The sequence below is a fragment of the Trematosphaeria pertusa genome (genome assembly GCF_010094035.1).
Source record: "Trematosphaeria pertusa strain CBS 122368 unplaced genomic scaffold BU26scaffold_3, whole genome shotgun sequence".
Classification (NCBI taxonomy): Eukaryota; Fungi; Ascomycota; class Dothideomycetes; order Pleosporales; family Trematosphaeriaceae; genus Trematosphaeria; species Trematosphaeria pertusa.
Genome location: NW_022987214.1, coordinates 3,561,079 through 3,573,894, shown reverse-complemented (window position 1 = coordinate 3,573,894; position 12,816 = coordinate 3,561,079). Strand labels below are relative to the sequence as shown.

The window sequence follows — 12,816 nt, the reverse complement described above, 5'->3', positions numbered from 1 at the left end:
TAGTGGTCTTGGCACGGAGCGCGAGGAAGGAGCGGCAGGCAGCCTTGTACCTGGTCCGTGCTGCGTTTCGCTGGTTCACCGAGTCTGAAGTCACGGGGCACCCCGAGATTCGCCAGAGCATGTGTAGGACGTCACTATACATGAGAGTTGCGGGATTGTTTGATCACAACAGAAGACATCGTTTGATTGTTCTACGTCGGGCGTAGAGCCATGCCGAAGGTCTCAACTATGAACGAGTGTACAGACCTGATCCCATGCCAGCCGAACGAGCTGTTCTACGCAGCCGCGCTCACAGCTTGGGCAGTGGCCTGATGCTCCTTCTCCAGGATAGCTTCAAGGACGTTCACAGCACTGCCGCCTGACTTCATCTCTTTGAGGACCGTGTCCACTTCCAGCTGCTCATCAGTCCAGAGAGGTGCTCCGTCCTCCTTGCCAGGCTCGCCGACACCAATGAATCCCCCTTCAGCCGCCCAGTCGCTGGTATGCTTAATTCCCAGGTGCTGCCAGACGCTATCAACGGCCTCAACTAGATGGTCGCGGTACTCGCGAATATGGCCCGGCGTGGGAGTGATCCGAAGGCGCTCCTGGCCCACCGGAACCGTAGGGTAGTTGATAGCCTGTACATAGATGCCCCAGTCCTCCAGAAGCATATCGCTAGCCTGCTTAGCCACCTCTGCATTTCCGACAAGGAGCGGCACAATGTGACTCGGGTTCGGTATGACCGGAATGTCCCGCGCATTCAAGGCCTCTTTGACCGCACGGGTGTGCAATTGCTGTAGACGTCTGTCACCCCGGTAGTTGGCCTGATACTCAATCGCTGTCTTAGCGCCTGCCATGGTTGCCGGCGGTAGGGAAGTGGTGAAGATGAAGCCCGGAGCCAGGGAGCGGATAGTATCAACAAGCTTGGCGGAGCCAGCAATGTAGCCACCCACGCAGCCATAGGCCTTACCAAGAGTCCCAGTGATGATGTCTACGCGGTCCATGACGGTCCCCCTGGATTTCCCAGCCAGATGGGCTTCGTAGTCAAGATGTTCGGCGACACCAGCGCCGTGTGGTCCGTACATTCCAACGGCGTGGACTTCATCGAGAAAGGTGATGGCACCGTACTTCTCGGCAAGGTCGCAAATCTCTTCAATTGGGCCAATCGAACCACACATGCTGTACACGCTTTCAAACGCAATGATCTTGGGATATTCAGGGGGGATGGACGCTAGCTTTGCCTCCAGGTCGGCCACATCATTGTGCTTAAACACCATCTTCTTCGCGCCGGAGTGGCGGATACCCTGGATCATGGAGGCGTGGTTCAGGCTGTCGGAAAGAATGACGCAGTTGGGAAGCTTGCTGCCCAAAGTCGCAAGGGTAGCGTCATTGGCAACATAGCAAGACGAGAAGACCAAGGCAGCCTCCTTGGCATGAAGCTTCGCGATGGTGCCTTCCAGTGCCACGGCGTGCTGGTTGTGGCCGGAGATGTTCCTAGTGCCGCCAGCTCCCGCTCCGTAGTTGTCCAAGGTCTCATGCATTGTCTTCAACACGTGCGGGTTGCGGCCCATGCCGAGGTAATCGTTGGAGCACCAGACGGTCACCTTGTCCTCTTTCGAAGCCATGTGGGCGCGCGGGAACTCCTTGGCCAGCCGATTGATGTTGTTGAAGTAGCGGTACGACTTGTCCTTGTGCTTCTTGTCCAACTCATTATGGTAGAACCCCTCATAGTCAAACGTAGCGGCCTTCGGCGCGTGCGGTACTCCGACGTGGTTGGTTTGAGCAGTGGTCGGCTGCTTGGGCGCGGGCGGGAAAGGAACTGTTCGCCGCAGAGTTAGTGATGCAATCTCGTATAAGCGGCGCGGAGACGCGGCACTGTGCGCGAACGCCAATGGCAAGAAAAACATACCTTGCTTGGTTCGCAGGTTCTCGATCTCAACAGCCTGGGCCTCCTTGGGCGCGGAGGTGTGCAGTTTGGCACGGTTGACGCGGGTGTGGTAGGCCCTCACGCCGCCGAAAGCGCCGGCAAGCGCATTGTTGCCAATGCGAGCGCTCTGGACAGCAAGAGCCTTGCCCATGATGGGGCAGCGGCGAGCGAGGACCTGGAGGTTCGACATGCTGCCGGCGCTGGGCGAGACATCGTGGCCGGCAGCCGTCGTAGACAGCGAGCGAAGGGTGGCCGGCGACGTCTTCGCGAGGAACGGGCACATGGACCTCGACTGGCGCAAGATGGCCTCCATGGCGAATAGTGGCGCGGCGGGTGCGGGAACGATTGGCGGACAACTGGGGCAGCGAGGGGTGTGGTCTCAGAGCGCGAGCGGGGAGGGGAGAGCGGGTGTGGGTGTGGGAGAGTTTTGGAGCGGTGGGAGATGGACAAAATTCATTCATATGCGGAGAAAGCTCGACTAAAGCGCCGGCATTCGGCTTCAAATGGCAGCACGTTGATTGGCCACGCCGCCTCACTAGCACCGGCCCGGACCTGGATTTAAATACCGGAGTAATCGCCAGATATCTCATGTCAGATGGGAGAGCCGCGAGGGGCTCCGATGCCACGCCCGTCTCCAGCGCATCGAGGACAAATGTCGTCGCCGCAAGGCCCGCCAACACGCCTGCACCATGCGCAACATGCCCCAGACAGCAAATGTAGGGGAAATACAGGTATTCACGTTTACTCCGAGACCCCGTTCGCTTGTCGCTTGTATTGTGCGTAAGCACGTAGCCACCACGTTTATTAGCAGTGGAAATTTGCGGCTCCGCTGCTGCAAGCTTCTCCGCATCCTGTGTATTGTTCTTTCGCACACGCACTCGTAGTCCCGTCGTCGAGCTTTGTCACCCTCAGGTATAGGATGCTGGGTATCTATTCGAGCGAAGTCGACGTCTTCGTGACGTCGCAATACTGTGCAATGCACGTATCCCCCTTGTGGGCGATGACATCCTTGATTGCCGGACAGCCCATGATCATCGCTAGCAACATCCTGCGGCCAAAAGAGGAGCCGCCCACAAACGCAACAAGCAATGACACTACTCGGCCTAATGTTGCCCTTGCAATTAGTTCCAGCTATCCTCGAGCACTCACTTCAACCACACCGTTTCCGCTTGTCTCCGCGGCGTAGCCCTATTCCGAGTTGATTGTGGCGCTGGCGGAGCATCGTCTTCGTCGTCAGAGATCACAATGATCTCCGCCTGGGAAGGAGCATGTGGAGATTTCAATGCCTCCTTGCTGAAGGTGTTGTCGAGGATATGGCATACCCAATCGTAGAATATCTCGGGGTCAGGGCATCCTGCGTCCAGGGCTTCTGTGAGCTCTTCGAGACGAAACTCCGTCGCTTCTTTGGTGAAGTAATTGTCCGCTAGCCACCAGGACAGGAACAGCTTGGTGAAGGTGAGGATCTTGGGGAGGTCCCTTGGTAACACCCCCTGCATCTTCTTCTCTTTCTTGAGCAGCATGTCAATGCAAGCTGGTATCTCCATCAGGAGATTCTGCTTTTTGACAGACTTAACCCTGGTGCGAATCATCTCTCTGTCTGTGGCAGCCAACTCGTGCATGACCTTCATGACAATCCGTTTGCGGTCCACTTTGTCTATCAATGAATTCCAATGCCAGTGCGCAACTGTGTTGATAGACGCTATTTCGGGATTGTCGCCATGTGCCACTTGACGCTTTGTCGGCGTGTCTTCCTGTCTGGAAAACACATTGTTGTCTGGCTCGACCGACGCTATCACCAAAGGCTCCGGAGTGTTTACGTCCCCTATTATAGCCGAGCCACTGCCGTCCGGACCCGCCATTGTGTCCGCAGTCGTTGCTTCAATATCGATAAACATCTTATCCTCCTCCTCTTGCTGTTCTTGCTGCTCTGGAGTCTCCGAATCCGAACCCAAATCGATAACTTCGGTCGTACGGCTCGGACGAAAGTTTGCGCTTTCTCCTTCATTAACGTATTTCTGGCTGGGGCCCTCGCCACCGTTGCTACGGTCGTCTGCGTCAGGGGCTAGCTCATAGATCGAGACGAGCCATTTCGCCTGTTCGAGAAGATCGACTGTCGTTTCTAGGCCGGCGCAAACGCGTCGCACCTCATCCACTGCGTTCCATGTGGAGCGGAGAATCTCGTCGCCTAGCTTGTCTAGTCGATGTTCGAAGAACTCTGCATTCGCTCTATTTGCTTCAGCAAGTCGTGCCCTTCGATCATCAGCCTCAGCCTCTTCCCACAGGGTAATGGGATCGGGGATCTCGTCCTCCCCCTTTCCCGGCTGCCACTGCGCCTGGTAGTATTCTATCCTTTCGTTGATAATACTGACGATTTCGTCCCGGTCCAATCTTCCGGTGCGGGCGGTCCAGGTGTTCTCCACAGTGTCGGGCTCATCGTCGTCCACCTCTTCGACAATATCATCGTCCTCTTCCACAACTTCACTGAGGTCAATGATCTCGTTCGGATCATTAGCCTGCCGCCAATGGTTTAAATAGTCCCAATCTCCTGCTAAGTTCGAGGGACCTTCCGAGGAAACTGTGTTTTGAATAGAAGTCGCGGGCAGTCCTTGCTCCGACCTTGGTAGAGGTATGGTGGCGAGTTGGTTGACCTTGCGTCTTTTGCGACCGCTTGCATCTGTCACGGCAATTTCGCTGGAACCTTGGACAGATCGGTTTGCCCCTTGCTCGTTACTCCTGATGTCCAGGGCTCTTACACCCGCAGTTGCAGCATTCTGCTTGTATATGTGTGAACGTGAACGCAGCACCTCGATGATGGCTAGTAAAGCGCTCGTCTGGTCAGGCACCGGAATATGAAGGTCATGCTGTAACACATCGGCGTCGACTCTCGTCAGAAATGCTGCGCCCGCGATTTGTTGCTTCCGAAGTTCTGTTTCCAAACTGAAGGGTTCCGGGAGTTGCGATGCTCCATGGCCTGTGGCATCAAAGAGGTCTCTGGAATAACAAATCTGGGTAACAAGGTCATCGACGGACCACAGCCAAGGATCGCCTAGAGGCATGCTTCATTGGTATTCAGGCTCCGTGTGAATGCGCAGAGGAAGTCGAGACTGTAGCTTGACGGTTAGCTAGACAGGTTATACCAACAGCACGAGTCAAGCTCTGACTATGACTCTTATCGGCGATAAACACGCAGCGGGTGATGCTAGGAATAAGGGCGGAGAGATGAACGAGGTCAAGGGTACTGACTATTTTCGGGCGCCTTTTAGCGGTCCGTCCGGAGGTCCTTGCGGTCTACGGCACCCCAAAAGTAGGCTGCCAGGGTGCAAACCTTGGAAGGCGTGAGCTCAGGTGGAGGCTCCGGCGGGTGGTTTTGTGGAAAATCTCCTTGGACTGTGGACACGGCACTCTGGAAGCTGCGTCCGAAAAGGCGTCGATATCGTGGGTCGAGTTTCGCGGCCAGCGGAGAGACGCGTTGGGTTTCGGTTAGTCTCAGCTGCAGGTGAGTGGTTTGGGTGGTCACGTGTGAACGCGACGCCCGCGCGCAGGCACTATTATGACGCGACAAATTACCTTGCCCGAGTGTCTCTCCGAGGATGTGACGAAGACAAGCAAGGCAGACACTCAGCGGCGTCGTGTGGTGTGAGTCTTTCCAAGCTTCCACATCCGAGTTTCGGCAGGCGAATGAGGAAGTCGCTTAGCGCGCGGATGTGGTCACTCAGCTCCAGGCTTTCTTTCGACTTTACTAATTCACCCCGAGCTCCAACCTCGGAAGATTGCTACAAGCGACCGACGACGACCTCGCGAAAATATGGCATCCGCCTTGCACAAGGACTACCCGCCAGAGCTGTCTGCGGAAGAAGAGCATTATCTGCTATCGAACCTCAAAGACTGGTCCATCGCTCACGGCCTCGCCGTCCGGCCGGCTCCGTCATTCGTCCAACCTTCTCAGGATCCATCAGGAGTGCTTGCGACTACAGCCCCCGTTACACTCTTCCCCAGTTTGTTTCCGCGCGTCTGCTTCGAGGAGGGGTTGGCGATACAGACCGCGTACAATGAACTGTACTCTGCAATAGCACGGGACGAAGAATGGTTAAAGGGCATCGTGGAAGAGTAAGTGCATTCGTCAGGCATGTTCTCGCCTCTGACTTCCCATTTCCCATCGATAGTGATGCTGCGGTATATGGGTTTTGTAGAATGGAGTTCAATCTGTGGTATCAATTATCTCTTGGGCCCACTAACACGCTTCTACAGACTAATACACATTGATGACTTCGTCGGAAAGCTTTGGGAGACCCACCTTGCGGTCAAGAAAGAAGGATATGTTCAGGTAAGACGTGCCAAGCACAGAAAGGGATTTCGGCCAACTTCTTGTAGAACCTATCGCTCGGCCTCTTCCGTTCAGACTACATGGTCCACACTAACTCGTCGAGCCCTGCTTCTCGTCCTGGACTAAAGCAAGTCGAGTTCAACACAATCGCTTCCTCTTTCGGAGGCCTTTCCACGCAGGTCTCCGCCCTCCATAGATATCTTCTTACAATCGATGCCTACCCCTCCTCGACAGCCTCCATCATCAAACGGGACACTCTCCATCAAAGTAATTCAGCCTCTTCCTTGGCCAAGGGACTAGCCGCCGCACACAACGCCTATGAATCTTCGCGGAGCGGTCGGCCCCTCTGTGTACTACTTGTGGTCCAAGACCCGGAAAGAAATGTGTTCGACCAGAGGCACCTAGAATACGCGCTGCTTGAAGAGAGTGGCGTACGTTCGTTCCGCCTGCCATTCCAGCAGACCCTCTCCCATACTCGGCTGGAGTCCGACCGAACTCTTGTGTACACCCCGCCTAACTCGCGTACGGACTCCTACGAAGTTACCACGATCTACTTTCGCGCGGGATACTCACCGGACGACTATCTAAATGAGCAGGACTGGAGCGCAAGGCTCTACCTAGAGAAGAGCAGAGCCATCAAGTGCCCGAGCGTCCTAACGCAACTCGCGGGATGCAAGAAAGTTCAACAGGTCCTTGCAACGCCTCACTCTCCGCACCTCAAGCATTTCTTGTCCGACGACCAGGTAGCCTCACGAGTCCTCGCGACTTTCGCACCCATCTACCCGCTCGACAAGAGTGAAGCTGGCCACGAAGCGCGAAACCTTGCCAAAGACCCTGCATCCGCCGCCCGCTACGTCCTGAAGCCACAGCGCGAGGGAGGAGGCAATAACATCTACCGTAAAAATATCCCTCCGTTCCTCGAGAAGCTTCCTGAGACGCATTGGCCGGCATATATTCTGATGGAGATGATCGAGCCCCCACCTCTTCGAAACGTCATTCTAAGGAACGGAGATGTCCAGCGCGGAGGCGTGATCGGAGAACTTGGAGTATATGGCGTGTGTCTTTGGAGAAATGGTGATGGAGGGGATAGTGGTGAGGTGTTGCAGAATTGGGAAGCTGGCTACCTACTCCGCACAAAAGGCGACCAGAGCGAGGAAGGGGGCGTCGCGGCAGGATTCGGAGCTGTGGATAGCTGTTGCGTAGTGGATGGCTAGACTACTGCTCCTGACTATCGGTATGCAGCTGCCGCTACAGTAGTCAGCCACGAGAGCAAATGAGCAACCATGGCACATGAATGTTTGTGTCCTGCGACTAACAGTGTAGTACGCTGGCAGGGCTAACGAGACATTGGTCTGAGAATCCACTTCATCCCTTTTCTCTCCTGCCCGAACAGCTACATTCAGCGGTACCGATGGAGCTACTGTAGCAATATATTCGGCAAGACGGTAAGAGAGATTGCGCAGCCTTGGAAGTCGTGTAGTCTTGCCGCGTGATCCGACATGCATTGGGGCCGAACACTCGATGCGGGAATTTGCACCGTGTAACATGCGGAATTCATTGGATCGCATCGGATGCCCATACATTGGGAGCGCGGTATCGGGAGCTTGAAGAACGTGCTAGAGATGGTAGGACGAGAACCGACGTGGCTGTAGAAGTCGGCATGTATTTGGGTTGCACTGCTCTTGACGTCGACGCAAGGGAAGGGGTGTGAGAGTAGCGTCTTCCGAGTGGTCAAGCCCCGCATGTTCGATTGGCGTCAGTGGCACAGAGATGTTTAATAACTTTCTCCGACAACAGTGCGGTCTCATTCGAAGGATCTTCGACGCCGCGGACGATCACAGAAGCGAGGCGCCCACTGCCGTTCGCTCCGCCGGCCACATGCCGTGCCGTCTTTCTGTCTCTTTTTTAAGACCCTCCAGATTCCTTTCCTTTTGGTGGGTCGAGAATCCGTTGGTACGGGTACATGATCAGACACAGCGCAGGTCCATCCTTGCTGCGTGTCCCAGCCTCTTGCGGAGGGCCATTCTTATGCAGGGCCTTTGGTAGACACCGTGTACGACACAAGTTATGCACAGGCCGTCAGGCCGCAGGCGTCAGGGCCGTCCTTCGGTAAGCGGCGCAAGCTTCTGCCGAATAATGGGACAGCCTAACGAAATATGTGGTGCCGAGATTGCCTGATTGGTGCTACGCTATCTCATCTCGCGTGTCCTCGACGCGTCCTGAAATTCATCATCTCCAACCAACACCGAGCTGGGCAGGCTCACACTTTCAAAATTCATGCGCGAGGCTCCGATGTCTGTCCACGTAAGCGCCGGCTCTCCTCTCCTTCTGCTCCCTCGAACCACCTGTGACGTGGTACGCCGTAGGAGAGCGTGTCTCAGCTCACCAGCAATGCTCCCGACTCGAGCGCTCCCCTTTTGTCTTGGAGCCCTGGACGAGCCATTGGCCCGCTGCTTGCCTTTTCTGCCCCGCGGCGCAGTTCCAGCTCTTCCGGCACGAGGAGATTGACACTGGTGGCTGGCGTTAATTTCCCGGCGCTCCAAACGATACTCCTCCCAGCCTAGGTAGTCCCAAAGAGCGAGAGCCGTTTGACGCCGCCTTTCCTTTTCTGCGAAATATCCTCATGGCTCGGATCCCTTTTACAGACAGCCCGAGGGGCCCAAGCTCGACGCTCCTGGCGCAGCATGCTGTGTCTGACTGTCAATTGACGATCGTGCTGGAGACCTTGCTGGCTATCATTATCGCCGATTGATATCCCTGCAGCCGTCAACCTTGATTCTGCATCCTCCGCCGCAGCTGCATCTCTCCTCCCGCACCAGCACCACCACTGGCTGCGTGTCTTTGCCGACACGTCTGCTTCCTTCACTTCCAAGGAATCGTCCATCCACTGTCGTTACCATTCGTTCTTTCCTTCCTTTAGTTGCGCGTCATCCTTCGTCGTTCTTTCCGCATCTCCTACTTCCCAGCAGCTTCGCGCCTTCCCCTCCTGGCCGCTTCGACCGTACGAGCTCACGTCAATCCATTCTCATGGCAATTGTCCCTCTACGCTGAAGCCTTCCTCCCGCCTCGCCATGCGCTCCTATCGCTACCTAATCCTTGGCCTTGCGCTCTTCTTCTGTCTCTACTCCGTCGTAGCAGCCGCCCGCCTTCCTCTGGCAGACCGGCAAGATGGCAACCCATCTGAGCGCTCGCAGACGCCTACCGCTACCGGTGAGGGGTCCGCTCAACCCTCCTCCACCGCGCCTGCTCGAGAATCGTCAATTGCGACGACCGAGTCCAACCGACCACCAACCACAAGAGAGGCAGTGACTAGCTCATCCCTCTCCATGCCCTCGAGCACCATTGCGCAGGCATTGGCAACCGCTACTTCCAGTGCATCCTCAGCATCGAGTTCCGCAGGTAAGCTTGTGGCTTGCTACTGCTGCTGAAAGACGTATCTGACCATGCTTCCAGGTGCCGATTCGAAGGACCCTCTTCCCATTCATCCGCAGATCACTCCCGCATTAGGACTGGCTGGTGCGATAATGCTCATATCGGGCACGGTATACGCCGTCATTGGTATCAAGAACAAATGGTAGGCGAACCACGGTCAGCTTGTTTCAGATCCATTGACGTCTCTTAGGCTGTATGTTTTCTTCTCCGCCGCATATTTAACCAGCCTGGCCGTATCTGTCCTCATCATTTATCTGATGACCCCACCGGTTTCCAACGCCGTCCAAGGGGCCTTCTTCGTCGCTGCCTTCCTCTCCGGCTTAATACTGGGGGCCCTTGCTCTTGTCTTTGCGGATCTCACCGAAGGACTGGGATGTCTGTTGGGAGGCTTCTGCCTGGGAATGTGGTTCCTGACGCTGAAAGAAGGGGGTCTGATTACCTCAACGGCTGGACGAGCAATCTTTATCGGCTGTTTCAGCGCCGGGGGGTATGCTCTGTCTTTCAGCCACTACACCCGAACGTACGGTTTGATGGCGTGCATATCGTTTGCCGGGGCTTCAATCACCATGCTGGGTATCGACTGCTTCAGTCGCGCTGGCTGGAAGGAGTTTTGGCTTTACCTCTGGAGTGAGCGTTGCCCCATAGAGTGCTCCAGACACGGCTAACCCTCTTAGACCTGAATCCAGACACCTTTCCTCTGTTTACTAATACCTATCCTATTACTAGGGGTATCAAGGTGGAATTAGCCGGCGTCGTAATTCTCTGTATATTCGGCATCATTTCGCAACTGCGACTGTGGAGGCTTGTAAAGGAGCGGAGAGAGAAAAGCGCTTCTCAACGGCTAGAGAGACAACGGGATCAAGAACGGGAAGAGGAAGAGCTTGGCCGTAGGATCCAGGACGACTTTCAGAGAGAACGTGCCCAATGGGAAGCGACTTATGGAGACAAGGGATTTCAGGAGCCTACCGTTGACTCTTGCGTAACGACCCCGAAGACATCTACGAGCGTTCGAGAGAAGAACGATTACAGCCCCGGCAGCGTGGAGATGGCTCCTCTACCCAGGGGTAAACTCGCAAGGTCCGCGAGTAAACAAGACGCTGTCGTGGTAGCTGTATTGCAGGAAGACGAGATTCAACATATTGATGAGGATGGATCTCCGATGACACCCAAGGGGACAGCGCCGGCCACACATCTTAGCGCTTCGATTAGTAGGAGCAACAGCACTCGACCTTCCGTGGATACCGCGTCCAGGTCCGGCGTCTCGCGCTCGGTCTCCGTGAGGAGCTCACTCCAGCCCGCTACGTCACCACCCCCGGCTGTCGTCCCTCTTCCCTTCCGGGTCCCGGAGGAGCAGGACCCGCACAGCCCAGATGCGGACAATATCTCTGTCTCGGCCGTCCCCGACACCACAGAGGGCCACTTGTCAGACCGAAGATCTCTATCTAAACGTCTCTCCGAGATGTCAGCGTTCAAACGCTTTTCAAATGGCAGAATGTCGCCAAATCATTCAGAATCTGAAGAAGCCCTAATGATACCACATGTTGAGGATGATCGAGCCTCCTCCGTTGCGGCTACACTGGATGATGCAGATGATGTGTCCTTGGCACAACTCTCTCCACCACACTCACCCTTGGAACCAAAGGATGATTCAGGAGCCATGCAACCATCAACCACAAATGGACATGAAACCTCCCAGTCCCCGACACAAACCCAAGCTATTGCTGATAGCACAATACAGTCTCCGCTACCGGAAGCGGTTGTTCGACAGTCGCTCACTATCAGCACCGATCCCAAACCCGGAGAATCCCGTTCGAAGCGAATGCCGTCCCAAACCCGTCGCATGCGCTCTGATACCGTTGTGTCAGTGGTCAAAGATGAAAATGGGAAGAGCCAGCAGTCCAGGTCGACGAGATCGGATGCGCCCTCCCCAAGCTCTCAAACTGAGCAATGCGAGTCAGCAGTTGACAGTTTCCAAGAAGCGCTTCCCAGTAAGCTGTCCAAGGTCGCAATGTCGTATCGGACCAATGAGTGGGCAAAACATCTCGAGGCAGCAGAGACACCAGAATTGGAGGAGCTGCTGGTGCCGGTGTCGCCTGGTGTGCAGGTATCGCATGCCTCTGAAGAACGTCCTGCTCCAGTCAACGAAGAAATCACGCAGCCACTCGTTGTAGCTAAGAGAAACTCGAATAGGGTATCGAGCAGCAGCACCACATACGGAAACAGCGGTTTTGTTCGTTCGACCTCGAACAACTCTAGAAACTCGCTCGAGCCGCAACCTCTTTCGCGGACACCCTCCGGCATCGCCGCAGGAGGTGAGTCGCGATCAGCCTCTCAGGTCCAGGACAGAGGAGCCCGGATTTCCTCGACCCAATTGCTGCCCGTCGCAGAACCCGTGGATGAACGGTCACCGTCTGCCCTTTCCCCCCTACCAGGTAACACGCTCCTAGATCAACGCGAGACACGGGTGCGGAACCGGGTATCTTCCCAGTCATTCAACCCGCATTCCGCATCTGCTACCAGCCCTGCCACGACAGGAGATACGGACAATATACCTTTAACGCAACGCAAACGCTTGTTGCAGAATCCGAGGCCGCCGTCGGCTTCTCAGAAGTGGCGGGAGAGCAATTTGGTCGTCGGGAGTCAAATGCAGGGATTCAACTCACATCAACCGAAGAGAGCGCATGCGTCTGGCTCGGATCAGAAGCGCGAGGTGTTGTTAGCAGGCTGGAGAGAATCGATCCGGCAGGACGGTGCACCTGTCCAAACAACGGCAGTGGGCGAAGGCACGCGTCGAACAGCCATGATGAACGTCAAGCGAAACAAGGACGTGGAGAAAGAGCAGCAGGCGATGGCCGCGCAGCAACGGGAGTCGATGATGATCAACATGATGCGGAGCAATGAGATGTTGGACGCACACAGAGAAGCCATGCGACGTATGCAGGCCAACGCCAACAAGAAGTTGTGAAAAAAAAGCTAGACAAGGCCACGCAGCCACGGGAAGGCGACGACCTTCTCGAATGTCCCAGTGTATGGATTGTATCGAGCAGCTACGCAGGGGAGCTACGCAGGGGAGCATGGTCTCCGGGTGCGCGGGTGATATGGGCATGATACCCGGACCGAATGTATAGTATATGGGCGCACGTCTTTGTTTGAA

At 55.6% G+C, this 12,816-nt stretch overlaps 4 protein-coding genes across 4 annotated transcripts; 2 read left to right on the top strand and 2 right to left on the bottom strand.

The window, feature by feature from the left end:
- Positions 1 to 157: 157 nt before the first annotated feature.
- Positions 158 to 2,339, bottom strand: BU26DRAFT_451338 (delta-aminolevulinic acid synthase). The gene is made up of 2 exons (XM_033824758.1): positions 1,889 to 2,339; positions 158 to 1,798 (listed from the first exon to the last, which is right to left on the bottom strand). Exons 1-2 carry the CDS (start codon positions 2,217 to 2,219, stop codon positions 276 to 278), a joined length of 1,854 nt encoding a protein of 617 aa, XP_033689116.1. The 5' UTR covers positions 2,220 to 2,339; the 3' UTR covers positions 158 to 275.
- Positions 2,340 to 2,903: 564 nt separating this feature from the next.
- On the bottom strand, positions 2,904 to 5,342 carry BU26DRAFT_236036 (uncharacterized protein). Its single transcript, XM_033820943.1, has 2 exons — positions 5,150 to 5,342; positions 2,904 to 5,010 (listed from the first exon to the last, which is right to left on the bottom strand). The coding sequence occupies exon 2, from the start codon at positions 4,960 to 4,962 to the stop codon at positions 3,052 to 3,054; it is 1,911 nt and encodes a 636-aa protein (XP_033689115.1). The 5' UTR covers positions 4,963 to 5,010; positions 5,150 to 5,342; the 3' UTR covers positions 2,904 to 3,051.
- A 228-nt stretch (positions 5,343 to 5,570) lies between these two features.
- Positions 5,571 to 7,681, top strand: BU26DRAFT_516350 (glutathione synthase). The gene is made up of 3 exons (XM_033828311.1): positions 5,571 to 6,013; positions 6,155 to 6,230; positions 6,278 to 7,681. The coding sequence occupies exons 1-3, from the start codon at positions 5,712 to 5,714 to the stop codon at positions 7,442 to 7,444; spliced, it is 1,545 nt and encodes a 514-aa protein (XP_033689114.1). The 5' UTR covers positions 5,571 to 5,711; the 3' UTR covers positions 7,445 to 7,681.
- A 1,527-nt stretch (positions 7,682 to 9,208) lies between these two features.
- Positions 9,209 to 12,812, top strand: BU26DRAFT_236015 (uncharacterized protein). Its single transcript, XM_033820942.1, has 4 exons — positions 9,209 to 9,629; positions 9,684 to 9,804; positions 9,853 to 10,289; positions 10,337 to 12,812. The coding sequence occupies exons 1-4, from the start codon at positions 9,302 to 9,304 to the stop codon at positions 12,625 to 12,627; spliced, it is 3,177 nt and encodes a 1,058-aa protein (XP_033689113.1). The 5' UTR covers positions 9,209 to 9,301; the 3' UTR covers positions 12,628 to 12,812.
- Positions 12,813 to 12,816: the final 4 nt, after the last annotated feature.